Source organism: Fundulus heteroclitus, chromosome 19, assembly GCF_011125445.2.
Source record: "Fundulus heteroclitus isolate FHET01 chromosome 19, MU-UCD_Fhet_4.1, whole genome shotgun sequence".
Lineage (NCBI taxonomy): Eukaryota > Metazoa > Chordata > Actinopteri > Cyprinodontiformes > Fundulidae > Fundulus > Fundulus heteroclitus.
In genome coordinates, this window is record NC_046379.1 from 10,664,564 (window position 1) to 10,687,860 (window position 23,297).

Consider the following 23,297-nt stretch of genomic DNA (forward strand, 5'->3'; position numbering starts at 1 on the left):
TCCCTGAAGGCGGCCGTTCTATACTGATGTCACCCCTTGAAAAGAGCAGCTTCATTGTGTCGTTCAAAGCCCCATTCGTGTCGGTGATGAATCCATTATTATCTATTATCCATCACAACCAATAGGAACAACCTTCCTGGGGTCTAATTACAGCGAGGCATACTTAAATGATCGATCTGTTTCCACCTCTGTTCAAAGGAAACACCCTGCCTCAGTATAACATCCAGCTTCCTTTATTGTAGCACGTGGTAAGTGCTTTGGTTGATTTTATCCCCCAAAAAACAGAGAATGAATGGGTTTCTTTGAGTCCTGGGGAACCATTAAAGAAGTGTTACATAAATCTGGCGAACACTGCCTTATAGTAGTCTGCATGGTGAGTTTTATGGTTCTTATTCAAGCGTTTTCAGATGAATCATCTGCTGCCGGTTAGCAAAAGTGAATGTGTGACACATTTCCTCCTGCAATTCCCACTCAAGCCCTCCTGTTTACTGGCAGATCTGGGTACACTTAACCCTTATGAACATCCAAATCGACTTTTTTTTTTTTTTATCGATGCAGTTCCTAGATTTCAGGTTGATTCTGATAGCCCTCCACATCAAAGTCTGGAAAAGGTGTATCTGTGCATATCCATATTTTTCCATGGAGCCTAGTAGTAATGTTGCATTAGTGTCTCTATTACATACAGAAATCCCTTGATGGAATCTGAACGTGATGACTGATATCTTTGGCACGGGCTTGGCCTGATGTGCTTGATTAATGACAAAGCCGAGCTTGCCAGAGGGCCCAAAGCGACTGCACGTTATCCCCGTGACGCCTCAGGAACACTTGCAGCATCTAATAAGCGCAATCCATCTGAGGTCAACGAGTCAATCCCTGTTATCTTCTCAAATCACCATGAGTCAGACATCCACTTACTGTAATATCTTGTGAAAGGATGATGGGGCGCAGATCCATCCCAGCACGTTAACTGCTGCTCTGGAGTTGCTTTTTGCGGTCTGGTGCCTTTTTTAATCTGCCTCGCTAACAAAAAAAAAAAAAAAAAGAAATTTGGCCTGGGCTACAGGTGCGGATTAGAGAGTGCAAAGAATCCAGTTCTGACTGTTTAAAACTTGCCATCTCTCATTTGCTGAGTGATTTATAGAAAATGCGAGGTGTTTTTCATGTCCCGCGTGTCTCACATAATCCCTGCAAGGCTCAAATAACTCTGTTTGTGTTCACTTTGGATTCTCATCTAACAGAATGGGGACTTGTTGGTCCACCGTAAGACAGAGCTTTCTGAAAAATTATTAATAATAATAATAATAAAAAAAAACGTTAGGAGCGGCTTATTCTCAGAAGTGTTTATATCCACAGGCCAGTCATTCCAGAAGGATTAGAAATTACACCAGCCTTTAAAGAGAGATTTTATTGTTAGAGCCCTTTCTAATTCACAGTTATCCTTTAACTCTGTTGCATCACAGCAAGAAGATCCAGTCTGGGGCCTTTCTGTCTGGAGATTGCATGTTGTTCCCGTGCATGCCTAGATTTCACGCTTGTTCGGTTAATTGGAGATTCTAAATTGCCCTTAGGTAAGAATGTGTGTGCAATATTGTTCTTCTCCTATGTCTCTTCTTGATAGACCCCACCTCCTTTTTTTTTGACTGCTGGAGATAGGTATCACTACCCCAACAATCGTGCACAGGGTTAGATTTGTAAAGAAGGTAGATGGATAGGTTATAATGAACGTGTGTAAGGTCATATTTTTTTTGATAAATGTTATGAAAGTCTTAATTGACTGTTTTTCTCTTTAGGCCGAACGTGTGTGGAGGTCAGCAGTGCTGCTCTGGTTGGGCGGTGGCTCCAGGAACAAACCGCTGCATAAAACGTGAGTTTTATTAAAACTGTTGCACGCTATATGCAAACTTCAAAGCCTTTGATCTTTACCATAGTGTAAATGCTGCTTTTCGCCTCCTTTTACCTTTAGAATAATAATAATTTTGTTCCTGAAAGAATTCATACCTTTTAAACTTTTTTTCACCTTTTCAAGTCTTTAAAAATGTTATTTACATACAACAAAAAAAGGTTAGCTGTCCATTTTCATTCCACCCCCTGAGTTAATGCTTTGCAGAATCACCTTTTCCTGCAGTTGCATCTCCAATTCTGTCTGGAAACTAGAAGTGTTGCCCATTCTTCACTGCTAAATAGCTCAAACTGCGTGAGATTGGATGGAAAGCGTCTGTGATAAGCAGTTTAACTCAGGCTGTATGTTAATGGTCTGCAGGAAGGTGAACTTGCATCTGAGTCTAAGGTCTTTACAGAGAGATTCTCCTCCAAGATTTCTTTATCTTTAGCTCCATCTACCTTCTCATCAACTCTGTACCGGGGATGAAATGTATTCCCGCAGCATGGTGCTGCCACCAAAATGTTTCACTATGTAAATGGTGTGTTCAGGCTAATGTGCAGTTTTAGTTTTTCCTACAAATAGTAGAGCCTGTTGATAATTAATAACAATATATACATTAAACAATAGACATGTGAGCATAAAATGGCCAGGGCTGCACTTAAAATATGTTTAGAATTTTTTAATAATTATTGATATTGATCAAAATGATTTCTATTTTATGTTTTTTTCTATATCGTCCAGTCTTACTACACAGTGTTTTGAACGTAGACCAAAAAGTTCAACATTTGGCCAGAGCACCTTCTTCCCTGTGACTGATGTGTCCCTAACAGGGATTTCGGCAAATTGGACCTCTTATTAAATAAAATTAAGAAAATTTTGATGACTGTAAAATTAAGATAAAATTTGTGAAGTGCGTGACTAATAGTTCTTTGAACAGATTATTTCACCTGAGCTGTAGATCTCTGCAGCTCCTGCAGGTTTACCGTGGGTATCTCCTCTCCTTGGCCGACCTGTCAGTTTAGATGGATGGCCATCTTTTTTGCAGGGTTGCATTCGTGGGTGCATTGAGTTTTCTTTCAGGTTCACAGTTACGCACCACTTTGTGTTTGTCTACCGCACAAAATGGTCGTAAAACACATTGCGTTGAGCTTTGGTTTGTTCTTCAACACATACAGGCGTTAAAGATCTTGCCTTGTGGACTCATCTAAAAACACAGAGTACACAAGGGTTAGTCTATGATATGTTTAAATGTTATGTTTACTTCCACCGTAGTCTTCTGGAGACTGTAATAACAGGTTGGAATACTGGCGTTTTTTTTCTCTCAGTAAAAGTTATCTTTGAATTTTACGAGTACTACACTGCAAGGGATATCTCTCGTGGAGGAGTGAGAGAATGTGTTTACTGTTTCTCTGTGCCTTTCGCAGGTAATTATTTCCTCCTCACACATGCAAACACTTTTCACACACACTTTCTCGCTGGTCAATTACACAACGGGGCTTGAGTGGCCCGGCAGTCTTTCTCTTAGGCCTCCTTCCCTCCTGCCCAATCCCGATATTGCACAATCCCACCAGATAGTCAAACTCAATGTTACGTCCAGCGTGAAGGCACATACTGAAATAGTAAATTTCACGTACCACAACAGGTTCTACCTCACGTGTCTGTGCAAAGCAAGAGAGTGCACTTTAGCAGAGCAGGGGTCTGTCCAACCATCTGGACCCCCTCAGAGCTTGGCCCTTACCAAAGTCTGAGGCGAAGTTATCGACTTCTGAAAAAAAAAAAAAATGTTGGCACCTTGACCTCCGGCAAGGTGCCAACATGTAAGCCACAAACTGAAAAAAGTGACTTGGACTCCCCCCCCCTGGAAGCGTTTAGTGCATGGAGGAAAGCTTTATTCAGTCCCTGCCTGAGTCCCAGGGTGCTTTTTAAGAAAATAGCAGTATGGGAAAACATTTTCACAGTGGGGGAAAGAAAAGCAACAAACCTGTCACATGTGAGAATAAGTCAGAACCGGAATTAGCTGAGATGTATTTAAGAACTTCCTACTGAAGCCGGTGATGTAATGTTTAATGTCCAGAGTGTCAGCTGCGAGCGTCACAACAATACTTTCCTATCCATCTGGGTTAGGGTCAAAACAAATAGGTGGGAGGAACTGGACTGCTATTTTCTGCCCAGGAAGCCCGCCGGTGCTTCTATTGAAACACATTTAGCAAAAGAAATACATCCGTCCGCGTGGGTTGATGCTGAAAATGTTGTTGTCGAAAACTTGACTCTGTCCACGTCCTACAAGCTGAGGATGGGTGATTACAGACATGTTTGTGGATCAAAGTTCTGAAGTTAGCCAGTGTTACCAATTACTATGAAGGTTTTATTTGCTTTACTTTATTTGACTGTGGCCAAGTTATGGTCCTGATTAAAGATCAAAGTTGATAGGTTTATGTGATTCCATTAAAAGTGGCTAAAAAACAGGTTTTGTTTTTCACATTGGGCCGGCACATAAATGGAGTGCTTTGGCTCAGACTTCGTACTTCAGTTTCTTGGATCGTTCTCGGTTGAGATTCACAGACATTGCCCTTCAAAAGTATTCATAGCACTTGAATGCATTACCAAACTCCCTCAGAGGTCAAGCTGTGGGTCATTTATTCTCAGTGTAAATCCCGTTGTTTTGTTGTGAACGAGATCGGGGAGGAAACAGGAGGGTTGTGAAGCCATTTCCTAAGCCTTGAACATTTCTTCCTTTTAATCCATCGTCTGAAACTGTAAAGAGTGTGGCACAAGACGGGCCGGGCAAGGAGACGATTAATCAGGGAAAAACTTAACTCTAGAGGAGCTGCAGAAATCCGCAGCTCAGGTGGGAGACTGTGGACAGGAATAGCTATTAGTCACGCACTCCACAGGTCGGGCCTTTATGGAGGGGTGGCAAGAAGAAACCCTGTGTTGAAAGCCATGAAAAGCCCTGTTTGCATTTTGTCACAAGCAGAGGTAGAAGCAAACATGTGGAGGAAGGCGCTATGGCCAAAACTGATTTCTTTTTTAGGCCTGAATGAAATACACTGTGAGATGGAAATTTAGCTACACAAATTGAGCCTGAAAACACCAACCTGGCAAGAAACGTTGATAATGTGCAGCACTCTGCGTTCTGCACATTATCAACCTGGGTCTGCACCCAGGCAGGGAAAGAAGGGACATTCAGCAGAACTTCTGAGCTGATTGGGCGAAGCGACAACTAGTGCCCGCCTACCAAAGGTTGATTTTAGCCAATCATGGAATCAAATGAAAATGTAAGCAGCAGACGTCACGAGAAACCACAACAGGTTCAAGGCATTTCTTGCTGTTGTTGTTTCAAAGATGAAAATCGTGGATTCTTACAAAAGAGATGTGGCAGCAGCTACATACCTTTATTTCGGCAGCTCTTGCTTTCGTCACAGTTGTCTGTCCCGCCTTAAACCACAATACTGCAACGTGATTGGCCACAGGCAACAGAGAAGGGGCCTTAGGTTCCAACTTTCAAAAACTTACAACACAGCTATAGGATTAATTCCGGCCAAACATTACCTCAATTCTCATCCTCATACGAGTGATCAAAACATTGTTCCTTTAAGCCAGGCCAACAACAACGCTAACAACTCCTTGTTACAGAGGAGTGGACCAGTTTCAGTTCAATCTGCTGGCTTAATAACTTTAACGACCACCCATTACTAAGGGGTGGACCTATTTTGGTGGAATTTGCATGTTATCTAAGCCATTACAAGGCCTTTGTTTGGACAGTAGTATAAAGCTTGGTACTCCACATTACTCCAGACTTTTTGAATTGAAAGAGGTTCCTGGAGAGGAAGCAAAACGTCTTCAACTACAAAAAACAAGTCCAGTTGCTTTGTTTTTTTACTTTTTTTGAAACTTGCAGGCAAGGTTAGAAAACACCACCACCATTCTGGAATCTTAATGGGGATGCTGTAGCCTCGTGAGACCATCCTGATCTCGCGAGCTTTCAAGGTTTCACTCGCAGATCAGTCTGGCTACTTTCCGTTAAAGAAAATTTGGAGCCGTTCACCAAACGAACGTCCAATCAGCGTTGGCTTTGAGGCGGGTTGAGGTGTGACGCAACGAGAAGCGACAGTTCAGTCTAAAGAACATGGCGGCTTCAGCCGATGAAACTAGCGTTAGCGTGGCTATCGAGCAAGTTTTATCGTATTTCTCTGCTGAACTAACGAGCCTTTACCTGCAGCAGCAAGAGTAGCTTGGCTTGTGTTTTCGTCGTCGCTCGTAACTTAGTGACGACGAAGCATGTTGACGAGTACGTCATATGCTTCGTTGATCTGATTGGTTTATTTGGCCCGTTTATCACCAACATAGGCCAATCAGCTAACCAGTATTTTCGCCCCTTCCCAAAATTACTTCAACGGAAGGTTTCCGTCAGGTAAGGAGTCAGGTAAGGGATGCTGTGGGGATGCGTTACTTCAAGAGGGACAGGAAAGTTTGTCAGAAGTGTCAGTCTGAGGCACAGATGGAGCTAAACACAGGGCAGGTTTGGAGGAAGTCCTGCAAAGGTCTGCAAAACACTTAAGAATGGAGCAGCGGTTCACCTTCCAGCAGCAAAACAACCACTAACATACAGCCAGAGCTACAAAGGAACAAATTAGACCAAAACACATTGATGTGGTAGATCCAACTGAGAATCTGTGGCAAGGTTTGAAAATGGACGTTCATTGATATACTCCATCCAAAACTGACAGAGCTCGGACTATTTTACACAGAAGAATGGGCACAAAAAAAATCAGTCCTTAGACGCTCAGAGCTGCCCTAAAATAAATATTGTGGCTGTAATTTGACCAAATAAGGAGTTTAAGGGGTAGAATACTTTAGTCTACTGCTGCCATGTTCACTGACGTTCATGCCAGTGTCTCGAATACTTGGTTGTCTGAAACACAGCAGATGTCATTTCATAATTAATTAGATAACATTAATCACTAGATGAGATTTCAACAAATTTCACCCTGTCGGCAGTGGTTAGCCATGGGATGTTGTGCAGCTGCCAAAACAGTAATTTTCCAAACTGAGGAAGTGGAATGTTGGTTTACTACCAGCAGATTCTGTATCAATGGGCAGCTTGTGTGAGGAATGGCTTCTGTTTACTAACTAATAAGTTACTTAGTTGTGGAATTGGAGTGCAAGTTTGAATATTTGGCCCGTTTGATGGTAAATACAGTAACCCTCAATTATGTTCTTGTACATCGGCATGTAATTACAGCTGTGAACTTGGGGTTTGCAGCACAAAACGATTACATTAGACTCCTAAAACTCCCATTACTCTAAAGAAGATTACTCTGGAGAAAAATCATATCTTTCCCTCATTTGTATCTGCCTGCAGCAAAATCCTTCACAGTTCTTTAGACTCTTGAATGAGGCTTTCAGTCAAAGCAGCTTTAGCTGTGGGGGGGATCTTGTTGCAGTATCGCTATTCATAACATCTGAATTACAAATGCCCGTTGATTTAGCTCACTGATCACATGAGCAGTTTTGGATCTGGTTGCCTGGACACTAAACCTGTGACCTAATGAAAAAGGACCAAGTCTCCAATCTTTACATCCAATGTTTTATCTGATATTATTCTGACCTGCAGACACAGTTTGTATTTCCGTTAAATCGGCACCTCTTTCAGGTTCTTCTTGGACTTCAATGTGCCTCCTCAGCCATTCACATTTCTGTTTAGCAAATCTAGATGGCTTGACTAGTGTATCTAAAATCTTGCATCTTATCTTTCTTGTATACTCATGCTCAGTCAAATAAAGTAGGACAAAAATCAGTGTTGCAGAAGATTTAAAGAGCTTCAACGTTTTCCTTATGAGCAACAGTAACTATGTTTACGCGGACAAAAGTAATCGGAATAAACGGCCGATCGGAATAAAAAAGTGTCGTGTAAACAAGCCAATCAGAGTATGATGATCGGATTAAACTCAATTCGAATCATATTGTAATCTAAATGAGGGGGGTGGTTTATGCCGATTGATAATCTGATCCACGTGAATATAAACGCTTGTAAGGATCAAGTTGTTCTGAATGTGGCTAACTGACCTGAGTGCACATGTGCGCCCGACGTAAGCATGACGTATTTCCGCGTTAGTGAGTGCCGGAAATACTGTCGGGGCTCACGATACTACCTTTCTGTTTGAACAAAATAAAAGAGTTAAAAATTGGACCTAATGCAAGTCCAGCCTGGGCGCTTTGAAGACAAACGAACTCGTACAATACTGCTTTGTTTACTATTTTTGTAGTTTAGCAAAGACAGAAGTACTTCTTCTTCTGTGTTTTTTAGGGGAATTTTATAACTGCGCTTGTTAGAGTGGTTCTATTCTGAATAAAGACAGGTGCATATACACACGCACTATGATCGGAATAATTGATTGTGTGGCCATATAAACGGCACAATCCGATTATTTAATCCAAGTAAGTTTTAATCCGATCGTGAAATTTTGCACATGTAAACATAGCTAATGTCAGGGTGCTTAAAACGTTTGTTTTGTGTTGTGAACAAGATCTGTTCACACTATATATTTCATTGAAGCGTGCCAAGCAGTTATGATTATTGTGTTACAAGAAAGTATTCACACCCTGTCAATTTGACTTTTAACAGGGACTAGCAGGGGAGCTCATATAATTCCAGTTCTAGCCGCTCTTCACTGGCTACCAGTTAATTTCAGGTTCCAGTTTAAACTTCTTGTTTTAACTTTTAGGGCCCTGCATGGTCAGGCCCCCCCAGTATATTTCCGACATGCTTAAGCCTCAGACTTCTGCCAGAGCTCTGAGGTCTGCTGATCACAATCTTTTGTTAGCCCTAGGTTTAAAACTCGTGGGTATCGCTCCTTTCAAGCTGTTGCACCCCTACTGTGGATTTCTCTCGCGTAGTTTTTACGTCATGTGGATTTCTGTTGAACCATTTTAAAACGCAGCTAAAAACGTATTTGTATAGACAGGCTTTTATTTCAATTTGGTGTCATGTTTTATGGGCTTTTCCTTTGTGTTTTGTGAAGCAATTTGTGATTTTATCTGTGAAATGTGCTATACAAATAACATTTTACTTATTTACTTTTGTTGCTTTACAGACTTATTCTAAAGATAATTAAAGTATGGCTATCTTTCTTTAAAATCTATAAACTGACTGATGTGAACAGGACTGACTGAACATAATATGTACCTGGGCAGTCACACTCTCGGCTTAATACTTTTTGAAGCATCTTTTGTAGTAACCACAGCCTCAAGTCTTTTTGATCTTGTCTCCATAAGGCTGGCACCCCAGTTTTGGGTGGAGGTTCTCCTGTTGTTCTCAGCAGATCCTCCCAAACTCCGTCTGAGTTGATGGGTAGCTTTGGTAAACAGCCATTCTTAGGTCTTTCAAGAGTATTTTGCTTGGATTTAAGTCCATGCTGTGGCTTTGCTAGTCAAGTACATTCACAGATGGCTCATGAAGTCACTCCTTTATCTGGGCCGTGTGCTTTAGCTCATTGTTGTCACTAATACTTCTCATACATGTATATAATATCCTAATCTGTTCACTGTTTATCCATTTATGTGCACATTTTTGTGCTTTATAAAAATGACTATGTAAAGAAAGTCATACCTTATTCATTTCCTAATCAGTTTTCCATTATGATCACTAGATGTTAGGGGTATAACAAAATATCCATCTTATGAAACGGTTTCACACATGACGTTCATAGGAATAAGACAAGAGCAAAATGTTTGAGGAAACGAAGTATCTGCATTTTGAATGTGTCTATTAATATTGGTTTTTTTTTCTTTGTGATGCACAAATAGAGGAAAACAAAAAAAAAAACTGTTTTGGAAAGAGTCTCTGTTTGGTTTAGAACTATCCGGCAAATAGTTCAAGCAGCTCATGTGTTTTAGATATTAAACCAGACGTGACCTTCATCAATTTGCAAGTGTTTTGCTTTTAAAAATAGCACGAGAGCCGACGACAGAAAGCAGAAACACAGCTTTATGATTTCCTCTCTGTCCCTCTGTTAAAGGGTTAATGCCCAGATTTTCATCTTCCATGTGGGAGGCAGCTGCAGAAGTATCATAACATGTGTGAGCCTTTTCAGACCTCAAAAACAACATCCAAATATTTAGGTTTGTCATCTTTTAGATGGTTCAAATCCTTTCAATTTACTTTTTGGTTTCCTCCCCGATGACGCGTTGAAACATAAATATTTTGACGGTATCTTTTGCAGTCTGCTGTGTGACAACATCACATTATTTAGTCTTCTAAATTCATGTTCACGTGGATGCAATTTTGTCTCTTGCAAAAAAAAAAAAAAAAAAAACTTTTTCTGGAGATGATACATGATAATCTTTGTGATTTTCCTAATCTATGAGGAAAACAAAACCGTAGAATATTTGGCGCTGAAAACATTGACGTGTTTTGATTGATTCAAGGATGTGACCTGACGTCAACGAGAAGCAAATAAACGTGGCAGCATTCTCTGATTTACGAGATTAGAAAGAGGTTTTCAGGAATCTGTTGTTTCTGGTGATGTCATTTAGCCCAGGCTGAAAATCATTGCAACGAAGACAACCGCTGAGTCCTCCTTGGCTTTTAAATGCCCTTTGTGGATGTGTAGGGGTTGCACAGTTTACAGTTTAGAGTCCATGACACTCCTTTTGAAAGAGTTATAGGTTATTTGACAGATCCTGTAATGAACACACACTATAGTACGGAAACCCCATCATTAGCACAAAGGCTGGATGGCTCGCTCTGGGTTTGCCTTAGCAAACCAGGAATGCTGCTTTCTCTGTTCCAGCTGGTGCGTCTGTCTGTAGGTTGCTATTGAGCCCTGTTTTGACGTCCTGAGCCACATACTTTTCAAATTGCAACCACTGACAAAGTTGTGTTGGAAAGGAGGTCCATTCAACATCGACCCTTGCCTATATGTGCTGCTCTGAACAGAGAAGTGTAGCATTGAGGAGCTACTCAAAACTAGATTAATCTGCAAAACATTTACAAAAGGTAGGTATATATATTTCTATGTTTTAACAGAAATAATATTAATCTAAAAATATCAGCATGGAAAATTAGCTCTTTAAATAATACATTTTAAGCCAGCGAACCATTTTAATGAGTAGGTTTCTTTTGCAGCTTTTCAGGAAAGGCCTTAAATTCTTGTAGACCGGGCTTATTGCTCCTGTGCATCATTGGGTTTGTAGTTTTGTCAGAATCTGATGCCAGCCAATTTAGTCAATGAGAATAAAAAAATGATGAGAGAAGTTAGTATTGCTTGGGCATTCAAAAAAATGTAAAAATGGAGAGAATAATGTGACAGAGAAAGGAATGAATCGCGATGTAAGTTTGGACTCACCTTTGTAATTCAATGGCTCTTCCTTATTTTTATGACTCATTTGTTTGACAAAGTGAAGCCATCGAAACTATGACTCAAAGGTATATAGAGTGATGTATCAAACACAAAATTGTGAAATAATTCAAAACATCCTGCATATTTTGCCTTTTTCTATTACTTCCCAGAGGCAGCAATAAAAACAAACCATTAAATCAGAGTCCAAACTGTTGACTGATAGTGTAACTAAACTTATTGTAGAAACTAGAATGGGAAATCTGGGCACATTTAATAGTTGTTTTTTTATGGCTTATAATAAAGACAATTAAACGCATGCATTTTTAAGACCATGCAGAACTATGTACTGTATAGACGCACGACTTTATAACAGCGGTTTGGAAGCTCTAAAAGGAATTCCCTATTTTGAAAAACCGGCGTATTATTTTAAAATCCAACGGCGAGTTTAACTGTTAAGTTTGGCTGCAGAAGTCCAACACATTCTTTGATAATGCTTTGTATATATATATATATATTTTCACAAGCTCCTCTCTGGCCAGCAGAAGCATCTTGAAGCAGAAGACCCAGCTTGATTGACACTTCCTGTGCAGCATAAACAACAAGCAACACGCTCTATGTGCAGCGCACGCACTCAACGGGGCCTCCGTGCTGTTAGGGCACCATATATCATCACGCCCTTCTTTTTAAAGACCATATGGAAGCTGTTGGGAGGTGCCCCCCCGTCCCCCCGCCATCAGGAGGATGGGGGTTTGTGGGGTTTTCTGGTGAACACCACGTCTCTCAGAGTCAGCTTTACAAGTTTGTCAGCCGCACTCCCCCGGAAATCCCGATATCATCCGTGGAGCGCAGCAGCAGCATGTGGCCCATTAGGAGCTGAAGGTTGGAGTTTGTGGGTCGCGGTGGAGGCACACAGTAAGGAATGCCTGAAAGTAATGTTAACTGTGTCATGGGTCAGATGTGGGTTATCAAAATTCCCTCACAGCCTCGAGGTGGGTTCAGAGAGCAAACGCTCTGACTACTGTACTGGACTGAAAAGCCGATGCTGGAACTACTGACAGAGACATCTTAATTTGGTAGCCCCCCCGGCCAATTATCCTTGGGAGATTTCCCACAAAGGGAAAATCGAAAGATCAGTCAAACAGTGGTAGGCTCTTTTCTCTCTGCCTTTGATTAGGAAGACTAGTGAAGTTTGATGCCGAGTTCTTTTTAGTGAAAGCTTGCTTGCAGAGTTGTAGACAGTAACGTTATTGTGTTTCTGGCCTGAAACGATAGAGCTCTCACTGGACGCCATGTGGAAATCACATGTTGGACAGAGATTTACACTCAGTTGAAATGATTAGCATTGAGGGGCAATTGTATTAACTGCTCAATAGACCAACTCGCTCTTCCTCAGCGGATGGTGTGTTTGGAGGAAAGGTGGATTTCCGAGCTTGTCTCTCCGCTCTGCCTCCCACAATCCTGAACACTTGACCTCCTTCATGAGATCTGGCAGGTTCTTTGGTGACCCCTAAAGAAGAGCTCCTGCTGTCATCGCAGGAGGTCTGCCAGACTTTATATTCTGTCTTTGAGGATTTTGCTCTGTCCTGATGTTATGTATGACTGTGAAGATTTCAAAAATCTTTTTTCATTTTACAAACAGAGCTGAATATGCAGAATCCTCAGCTGTAACGGGTAGAAAAATCAGTTATGAAGTATATTGACACTAGATTCGCAAAACAACTGAGGTAATCCACACATACAAAGGAATCAAAACCATAAACACGTGTCCCATATGGAAACCTACTTATATTGTTGAAGTAGGATTTTGACCCATTCTTTAACCCAAACGGTCTTCAAATCTGGAGCGGCCTGGAGCCATTTTATTGCTCTCTGATCTGCAGATTGAATGGGAGCGTTTGATTGGCCGAGTGTGTCATTTCATCGTCTTCCTGATGAATCCGCTCTCATTTCATCTTGAGATCCTTGTCATGATCTCCGAGTGAATTTCTTGCTTCCACGTCCCTTCAGTTATACGAGGTCTTCTAGAACCATATACAGAAAAACGGACCCATACCACGATGCTCCCATCTCCAACCTCTACGGTTGGTATGGTGTTTTGTTGTTTTTGTGCTCAGTCCTATTCTTTCTCAAATCATGGTTTATGTGCAGTGACATCTGAAGGTTTCCTCTCACAGTTTTTTATTGGCTTCTCCAAATGTTCTGCAGCAAACTTGAAACGAGCTTCCAAATGCTTTTTTTTCTTTTCTTTTGTTGTTGTCGTTGTGAGCATCAATAGAGACGATGCCAGTTGAGTGCATGACTTGTTCTTTTTATGGAAGAAATGTGCCTGCTAATTCCAGGCATTTCTAAAGCTCTCTGTCTGAGAGACGACTGGTTCTTGGACGTCCATCTGGACGGCAGGGTACACCCCGGACAGGTCGCCGCTTCATCACAGCGCTCTTGGACAGTTCTGATTATTTTTTTACTGCTCTTGTTAAAAGTCTGGCGAGCCGCCCCTGGTGGTTGTTTTATGGTGAAATGTTGGTCTTTCCACTATGGCCCCAGTGGAACTCTCTCATACAGTCAGAAGATTAGGCATTACAATATAACAATATGGTCTTGAGAGATTTCTTTGCTATTACTAGACATGCATCTTCATAATACTGATAACAAGAACCCTTTTTTTATATAATTTGTTCTATTGAACCAGTCGATATTGATTTACACTTCTGGAGCAGGGTTAGTTTTGAAATATCGACAGATTTCAGCTGGTTTCCTGCATTTCTTTCGCCATTTGCACTTCTTTTTATTTGTGTTTTCAATACCTATTACTTCTGTAGTCTCACTTTATTACACATTACATAATATAATTATGTAATGGACCTTTTTTGCTTTTTCAAATCTTTTTTATGCAAGGAATGCTTCGGTTGCTACTGACATGCACTAGTGAAGATGTGAAAAAAAGAAAAGAAAAAGGAATCTTTAATTACCGTGGCATAATATTACACAGAACATTTTTGAATAATCCAGTTTATAATTTGATTTAATTTTTTAAGAGGGGCATGAATCCCAACTTTAGAAATAATTTTTCTTATCTAGATCACTGGAGCTACAATTAGTAATCCCTAACGTCCTGTTTCTTTGCAGCATAAATTAAATTTCAAGTAAGGGAATTGTGCTGCTGGAAAAAGAAAAAAAATAACCCATTTATTCTAAGATTTTATGCCCATCTTTACTGCAGGTGCCAATAATTGTGGATGACTTTCCACCTGTAAAATGTGTACTGCCACTCACACAAAATATCCAAAATCATATCTTTTCCCTAAACTTCCTGTGTTAGTGTCAACGTTTAGTTTTCCCAAATCAAGTCTTTGGCCATATTCAACTAAATTCTGATCTCCAGAGGAGCTTCTAGCCTCTAAATCTCATAATTATGCGTAATGCTTTCAGTCAGCGGAGAGATAATCATGATTATGCTTTCATTGACAATATAATTTACAGAACTGTCAGGTTACATTTGGCAGCACTGCTGACATGAGGGAGATTTCTCTGCAGGTTTGAAATTAAGTCCAATTTTGGTTTCAGATTGCCCCTTTCTCAATGGAAGGGCTGTAAAGATTTTATGGTTTGTATTACCTCTGAGTCAGAGAGAACGAAAGGGAAATCTCTGGTGGGCTGTAATGAAGTAGAAACAACAACAAGTAGGGAATTAGAGTCCAGCGGTAGGGGGGTGAGACTGGCTATCTTGATTAGATTCAAATACTTTACTCAGACAACTATAGCCAAATTAAGAAATTCCTAAAAAATACCAACAGTGATAGAGCCCAAAGCACTGCCTTAATGTAGACACTCAACTCTTAACACACATAGCCTCGTTGACATGTTGAAGTTTTAAATGGACCCAAGTGCAGAAGCAGACTGTGGTAACAGAGTTCTGTAACGATTAAATAGGGAGAACTTACATGGGGGAATAGCAGGAAGAACGGGTCATTGAACACAAGTAGAGTAATGGACAGAATATTCCAGCAAAGAACAATGTAAAACCAGGAACTTAAATACTGAGGCAGGGGTGGAAAATGATAAAGGAACCAGATGAGTTAATCAGAGGAAACGTGGAACAGCTGTGGCAGGGTGAAAGCAGAGAAGCTGAGGGAGGGAGACTAATTAACACAAGGGAGTTGAACTAAGACTCAAATAAACTACTAACCTAGAGGGGAAAACTAACAGTCAGAGAAATAAATCCAAATGTACAAAGAACAGAACACATAATTCTATTCATAAGGAAAAAAATCATTAAATGCACTCTTTCTGCCTCAAAATAGATCTACAAATGGTCTTTATATTATTGTATTAGTCTAGTCTACTGCTTTATTGTTGGTGTTCACAAAAATTAAATTAAATTAATTTCAGATCATTTTTGCAGCATAACTTCACAACAAATGTCTACTCAAAGCACTTTCAAGACAAAACCAGTTATATCCAGTCTTATATAATCAATTTTGGGCCGAAATCCAATTCAGATCCTTGCTATTCACACAGTCCTTGCAGTTCAAGTGTATCAAATTCATGATGTTCAATATTTGTTTGAATTCAGGCGGTTGTCTAGTTCTGCTTTTAAAAAAATTGTTCTATTAAAGGCACCCCCGTCCGTCCGTCCGTCCGTCCGTCCGTCAATCCATCTGTTTTGTTTTTTTGTTACAACAGTCTGAGATTAGATGGCCGTAACAATAAACAACGTAAACAATAATGGGTCAAGAGACCTAGACCATCGCTCTAGGCCGTGTGTCCTAGAGTGATTCTGTAGGTCAATGGATCTGACACTTTTCAGTTACATAGGGGAAAAAAAATATAATAGCAACCTACAGACAGTAATATATCTCAAAGTTAAGATAATACTTGGGTCTAAACTTACACTGTTCTGCTTTAGGAAAGTTATTAACTTAAATATCTTTTGACTTAAAGTTTAGTTAATGAAAAACTCTTTAGCTAACACAAACACAATATTTAATATTTGGGATTACAACAAACGTGACTTCATATGACCAATGCAAACTTCTGACAAAGCTTTAATTTGTCTAGACTTGAGATTAGCCCATTCCTGACATGATTTGTGTTCTACATATGTACCTATAGGTATTTAAAGTTGGAGTTAACTGTGCACATTTGTTTCAAGATGTGAAAAAAATGGAAATAAAAATAGGAGGCATTAACTTTATACCCAAAGTAAAACATTAAAGTGAAATTACTCAGAGCTGACTCCTGAATGTCTCAGATTGTAATACTCTATATTTAAAAAAACCATAAACTTTTCTAATAAAGTTTTCCCTGTTGTCATTATGATGTCATTAGTTAGATTAGACTCTCCACAGTGCACTGGTGGGTATTTTTAATGACCATCTGTGGGGATTTTTAATAATCACATATGAACTAGATACGAGCCTTTAAAAATATGCATTTCTTTCCAAAAAAAATGGGGTTACCATTTTCTATCTCCCCAATTTCTGAAAAATATTTTAATTTTTATTGCTAAAAATCAAAAATGGTAAAAGGTTTGCTCAAAAAGTAAATGGCGGGCAAGCATACCAGTTATTCACTGAGCTTTCTTCCTTGTGGATACTGAACGGTGTGCGTTTTCACTCAGGGAGGAAAATCCGTGTGCTTAAGGTTTCTCTTAGCATATTTAACTGTTTTCTGTAAAAATAGAGGCTACTTCACATCCCTCTTCTAGAAGAGGCCAGCATATTCTCATGAGGTTTCTGGCACTTACTATTCTGCATTTATTTTGAGAAAATTCAGACAGGAAAAAAGGATTTTACTGGGTAATACTCCAAAGAAAAACAATCCTAAATTTTGAAAAAATAAAAAAAGAATCAGCGCCTTCCTAGCTTTTGGTAAATTTAATTTAATTCAAAACAAGTATGATATGTAATATGACTGTATTGAGATGCATAAAGTATCATAGTGAAGTGCTGAATTTGATTTTAAAATGAGTTTAATATGTAAATCTGAACATTGAAAGAAACCAATTTTAGCAAGTTTTTTTGTTGTCATGTAAGAGAAACTTTGTAGGACATCACCATATGGGCACAGGGCCAGATGAAGCAATGAAAGAAACGTCAATGTCCTTCAAAACAAAACAACTGAAGCCAAAACTAGAAAATTATCTTATCAAAGTATGCCATCAGGAAACAATCTACACAAAATGTCTTGGGTATACTGTATATAGTGTGAAACACGGTGGAGGCAGCATCATTATGGGGGGGATGCTTTTCTTCAGCTTTAGGGAAGCAGATTGGCTTTATAACATTGCGAGACCTTGTAGCACAAGACCCAGTTACACCCCTAAAAAGTAGTACAAATTAAATAATAGATAAATCCAAAGATTATGCTGTTTCTTCGTGTGGCTGTTGGTCAGTAATTTGTTATTAGTGAATATTTGTGTATAGAACTCAAAGTTTCAGTCTGGTAGTCTCCTGTTTTCAGATGACTGGATGCAGACTCTCTCTCTCCAGACAACGTAGTCACTCAGTCTCAGTCATAATTAAAGCTGAAGTGGCAATGCCAGGAATGTTTGCCATTTCTCCTCTTTTATTTCCGATGGATTCTCATTTTATGATTACTCTCGCAAAGTAATAATTGCTGCGCATATTTCTGAAATGGGTGGAATGCAAGGCAATTAGTTTTAATGATGTGCAAGACAAATCTGCACGACAGCAATTACCGTGACAATGTGCTCAACAGCCCAGAGGCAAGGCCCCGGAGACAAACGCAGATAGTTAGCGGCACTGTACGCCGCGGCCGCACATGCTGCATGTGAGGCCATACGTCAGGCTCGGAGTCACTGACCTGTCCACTTTGTTATCAGCACAGGCGACATGTTTGTCTCACAGATGAAAACGGGTCATTGAACATATACCTTTGCCAGCCAGCTCTGGATTGTTCCTCACTTCAGTTTGGACAGTTTTATTTGAGACATTCCTTCTCACACATTAGCCGGTTGTCCCCTTTCAACATAACACCCCAGGAATCTGTGACCCATTTGGTCCGATGCTACACCCAGGACTTGAGCTTGAGCAGACCTTGGGACAAAGGGGGCAGCAATTAGACAGGTCATACTTTAGTTATATGGGTATTTCGCTTCTTGCCAAAACAAAATACAGACAATCCCTGCTTTATCCTATAATGGAAAATTTGGATGACATACCAAGTAGTACAATTCCCAACCACATCCCTCTAAATGTTTACAATTCATCAAAAATGTGGGTATGTTTCCAGAAATGTAGTTAAAATCCAATACTTTAAAAAAAAAAAAATAGATCATATGAATCAAGTTTGCTTATTTTATTAGAGTAATTTTAGTCTGATACTGTACAGTGAAGGAGACTTTTATTTTAACATGGAAGGAAAATGTGTCTGGCCAGTGTTTGTAGGACCCATGTCATGACAAAGGGACCAAAGTCTGAGCAGCAATGCAACAACAGGAAGTATGCTGCAGGTATGGTGTGCTGTGTTCAACCAGTGCGCTCCCTTTTTGGCTGCCAGCTAGAGCGATGGCAGCGTTCCTGCCTGCGATCTGTCAGCGTTCACAGCATCTGTGTCAATAGCATTCCATAGCTGTTGACAGAGCGTCGCTGTTTTCTTTAGCCGCGGCAGACCACTAGCCTAATGTAGTGTTTGAGGACAGTGTCATAAATCCTCAAGTGCTGTATGCGGCATTCACTGGTGACAGTAGCTCAGCTTGCTTGTTTTAAAATGGGTGCCACAGTGTCTTTCCCGATTTAGAGTAAATGGAGTGTAAAGGCAGGCTCTCAGTGGGGCTAGTAGAGAGATACTGATTGTCTTTCTTTCAGTCTATTTTTGCTGTCTGGTGAAATATCACATATTAAGTATTAGCTCTGTAGTGTATAGTTCCTTTCAAAAGTATTCTTTAGTAAACTTTAAGCATTTCGTTGAGAACGTCTCTGCCCGTCATGCAAACATAGAAAGAGAATGCCAAACGTGCCAGCTTACAGAGACATGGCCGTGTAAAGAGAGGATACATCAGGGTAAATCTGGAGGAGCTGCAGAGATCCACAGCTCACGTGGGAAAATGTGTTGCCACGATAACCATCAGCTGTGCTCTCAACAGATCTGGCCTGTGTGGACGAGTTACATGAAGAAAGACATTGTTAGACGAGCTCCATGGCTTGTAGTTTTCCAACCATGTATGCGATGTAGGGCTGGACGATAATGGATAGACGTATATCGATGATAGAAAAAAAGGGTTGATAAAAAGTTCAATAGAATAACAGTTTTCCTTCCTTTTGCATTCTAGCCATGTAGGTTATTATTATGGTCATTGCATTCTCCCAACCAATCATAAATGCAGACCCTGGAAGGCTCTGTTACCAAGCTCCGCCCCCTTCAAAGATTTCAGAGAACACATTCTTTTTTTCTTTTTTTAAAGACTTGTTCTGGTAAAAAAGTTGGTTGAATAAAGGGTTGAGTTTGAATTCAGTGTTTGAATTCAGTGTTTGTGTGTTCTCTATATAAAAATTTGCTATTTAGTGTAAAAACCCCAAATATACAGTCAGCGCTGCAATGAATAGTCCAAATCAAAGCAAATTCATGTGTTGTGGTTAAATCAATCTACAGCCCCCTAATTCTTTCCAGGAATATTTATCAAGACTTAAAAAATACTGGTTATAGATGCTCCTAAAACAGCTCCAGTTCCGCTACTTTGCAAAGACAAATGTGGCAACAATTCAGTCTCTAGATGTATAAAAAAAGATCAGGATGCCAAAGGTTATACAGCATTAATTGCAGCAAAAGGTAGTTTTAATGGTGGCTCAGTACGAATGCATGCCACACTTTGATATTTTTTAACTTAGTTTTAAATCACATCTGTTTTATTTATAATTTTATTCACATTTATGTATTGCGTGGTGTTGGTCTTTTCTGTGAAGTCACATTAAAATTTGTTAGTTTGTTGTCATAACATAACAAAACGTAAAAAAGTTCAAGTGAAAAAAAAATACATTTGCAGTGCGCTATATAAGGTTGGCATGCTTAAAACAGCACAGGATTAAATGCCCATTGGCCCTTCATCCTGATGTCTGTGGTCAGGAAGTACTTTAAGCGAACATCTGACGGACTTCCTGCAGCTTGCTTACTGGGCAAACAGCTGGGCAGAAAATGCAGTCCACCTGTGACTAAACTTCATCCTGCACCCACCTCCATGGCCCAGAGATATAAGCCAAGATCCTATTTGTGGACTTCGTCTCGGGCTTTGGCACCATCAAGCCAGACATCCTCCACCAGAAGCTCACCCAGCTCATATTACCAGCCTCTACCTCTCATTAGATCAGCAGCTTCCTGAATGACTGGCAGCAGCAGGTCCTGGACTCTGGAGCATTTTTCCCAGCATAAGAACCATCAGCACCGGCGTCCCCCTGGGGTATGATCTTTCCCCACTCCTCTTTTCTCTGTACACACATGACCACACCTAGATGGAGGCATCTGTGAAACCCCTGAAGTATGTAGATGATACCACTGTCATTGGTCTGAACCAGGACAGAGACTGATCCACATACTGATAAGAAATGGATCCAGGTCCAATGGTGCGCTCAGAACCTCCCTGAGCTCAACCCGCCCAAGGTAGCGGAGATGATCCCTCCACACCGCCTCTCCTCATCATCCTAGGAACCACCCTTTCCCGGGACCTGTGATGGTCCTCAAATTGCGATGGTCCTCACAGCAGAGACTGTGTTACTCGTGGTAACTCAAGAGATACAAAACAACCTTCCACTGGAGCTGCTGGTCATCTTCTAAATAGGCATTATTCAATTTGTCCTGTGTTTGTCCATCACTGCGTGGTTTGGCTCATCCACAAAACAGGGAAGGTCCAGACTACAATCAACAGTTAGGTTTACAGAGAGGATCGTCAGGGCAGCTGTTCCCTCCTTTCAGGACGTGTAACAGTAAAGGATCAGAAAAAGGGCAGCTAATATCTCTGCACTGCAAAAAGGGAACTAAAAGTAAGTAAGAATTTCTTGAAATTAGTGTTTTTCCTTGATTTGAGGAGCTAAATAAGACTATTTGCCAATGTAATGATTATTTTTACCCCTAAAATAAGATAATTAGATATCCTGCACTTGAAATAAGATGATGGAGATGAATTGTTCGTGCAAACATCTTATTCCATTGGCAAAAAGTCTTATTTAGCTCCTCAAATCAAGGAAAAATACACTCATTTCAAGAAAATTTCACCTACTTTTAGTTGCCTTTTTTGCAGTGTGCAGACCCCACACATCCTGGACACAAACTGTCCAGACTTCTAGAGACAGTTTCTTCCCTCAGGACTGTCTCTATGATGAATAGTCAGTGCACCCAGATTGATAACGTGCTTATTTACACCAATGCAACCATGTTATCCTCTTTTGTAAAAACACTATGAGTGCACATTTTACAAAAAAACAACAACAAAAAAAACCTAAAACAAAACATTTTTATGCTTTTTATTTAAAATGTCATCATTGAGAGCAAAATGGAAGTCAGATTCCTTGATTTTATGCACAAACCTGCCGAATAAAGATGTTTCTGATATCTGTGCTGGAAGGTAGAGTTTCATCCCATCAACATGCTTAGATGCCAGCGACTTAAAGCACATCATCATATTAGTGTAACTGCTCAGCTCAGCTGCCTGCCTCCCGCAAACAGTTTTACATTTTTGAACATATTTATGACCTCTGTATTTTCATGGCCTTTTTTTTTTTTAAGCTGCCGCTCATTACAGTGAAAGTGCACTCTTTATTCTTGATCAGAAATAAAACTGACAGAGTGAAAATGCCAGCAGCGCTAAAATAATCCACAAGCTTGTCTTACAGCTGTACCTCCTGCAGAATTAATGTAAGCGGTCATCTACATTTAGACTAAACAAGGCTGGGTTAACAACTCAGCTGTAACTGAACCAGACAACTTCGTCGTGCTCTTTATGGAATGGAAAGCGTCAAAATGGTTCAAAAAGTTAAACAAGAGGCCCTTTTTATTGAATCAGTTCTATATGAATCACCGTGCTGAGATCAGGAAAAGACATTTCTGCTCAAGCTCCTTCATACAAGGGGGCCGTATGCGTCCATGTGTGCTGCGGAGAACCTGATCCCCCCTCTTTGCTCTCCTTCCCCAGCTGACTGCCAGCCCCCCTGTCAGAACCGCGGCTCCTGCAGCCGACCGCATACCTGCGTGTGCCGCTCAGGCTTCCAGGGGCCCCGATGTGAGGAGGCGGCCCCGGAGCAGGTGTACATTCGAGAACGGGGCACTCTGAGGCGCATTCAGCCGGGCACCAAACCCTTCCAGAGAGACCCACCACAGAGAAGACCCTCAGAGACCGTCAAGGCCCAGACCCCGCGACCTGTGACCACCAAGCAGCCGGTCCAGACTCCGTAAGTAGCTCCTCCGCTGTTTCCTGTTATATCCAGAAGGAGTGTTACACTCATAGTAAATATGTTGGGTAAAGTCTTTGACTTCTACAGACAATTTACACAGTCTGTAAAGTTTGCTGTTGGTCAATTACTTAACTTTGCTTCCTAAACATGCTGTATTTGTTAACTCTGCAAGTAAATTCACAGATGGGAACCGTTCCACCAAAATCAACAGCTTTTTTCAGCTGTCGCAATTGGCTGAACCTTATGCTTTCGTTTGCTCTTAATCAGAATATGGATTTGTTTTTGATCCAAAAAACATTGATTAATAATGTGTTCAAACAGGCGATTTATTTTTAATTTGCGTCACATATTCATTTTTATAGCTACCATTAGCTTTTATACAATCCTGGCACCCTATAAAACTGAACGTTAAGTGCTACAGGCTGCTTGAATTCATAATTCGCTTGTGTTTGTTCAGATAAATTGCAGCTTAACCAATTTGAATCTTTTTTTCCGATTTCCATTCTCTGGTTTTTGTAAAACTTTGACCTGCCGATACCGATTTTAGCCAATTAGGATTTTTCTGAATGACTAAAAGAGGATATAAGGACAGTGCTGCTGTTGCTTTTCTAGCCTTCTGGCTATGAGTGGTCATTACGTATTTAATTTAAAAGCAGTGGTAGAATAGGG

The 23,297-nt window shown here is 40.4% G+C and overlaps 1 protein-coding gene across 3 annotated transcripts in view; it reads left to right on the forward strand.

Annotated features, from left to right (window-relative positions):
• Positions 1–23,297, forward strand: part of LOC105916778 (latent-transforming growth factor beta-binding protein 2) — a 140,793-nt gene that overhangs the window by 4,103 nt on the left and 113,393 nt on the right. For all 3 annotated transcript variants that reach the window (XM_036150700.1, XM_036150701.1, XM_036150702.1), the window contains exons 2-3: positions 1,791–1,864; positions 22,370–22,625. In XM_036150700.1, coding sequence (XP_036006593.1) covers positions 1,791–1,864; positions 22,370–22,625 — 330 coding nt within the window. The remainder of the gene's footprint in view (positions 1–1,790; positions 1,865–22,369; positions 22,626–23,297) is intronic.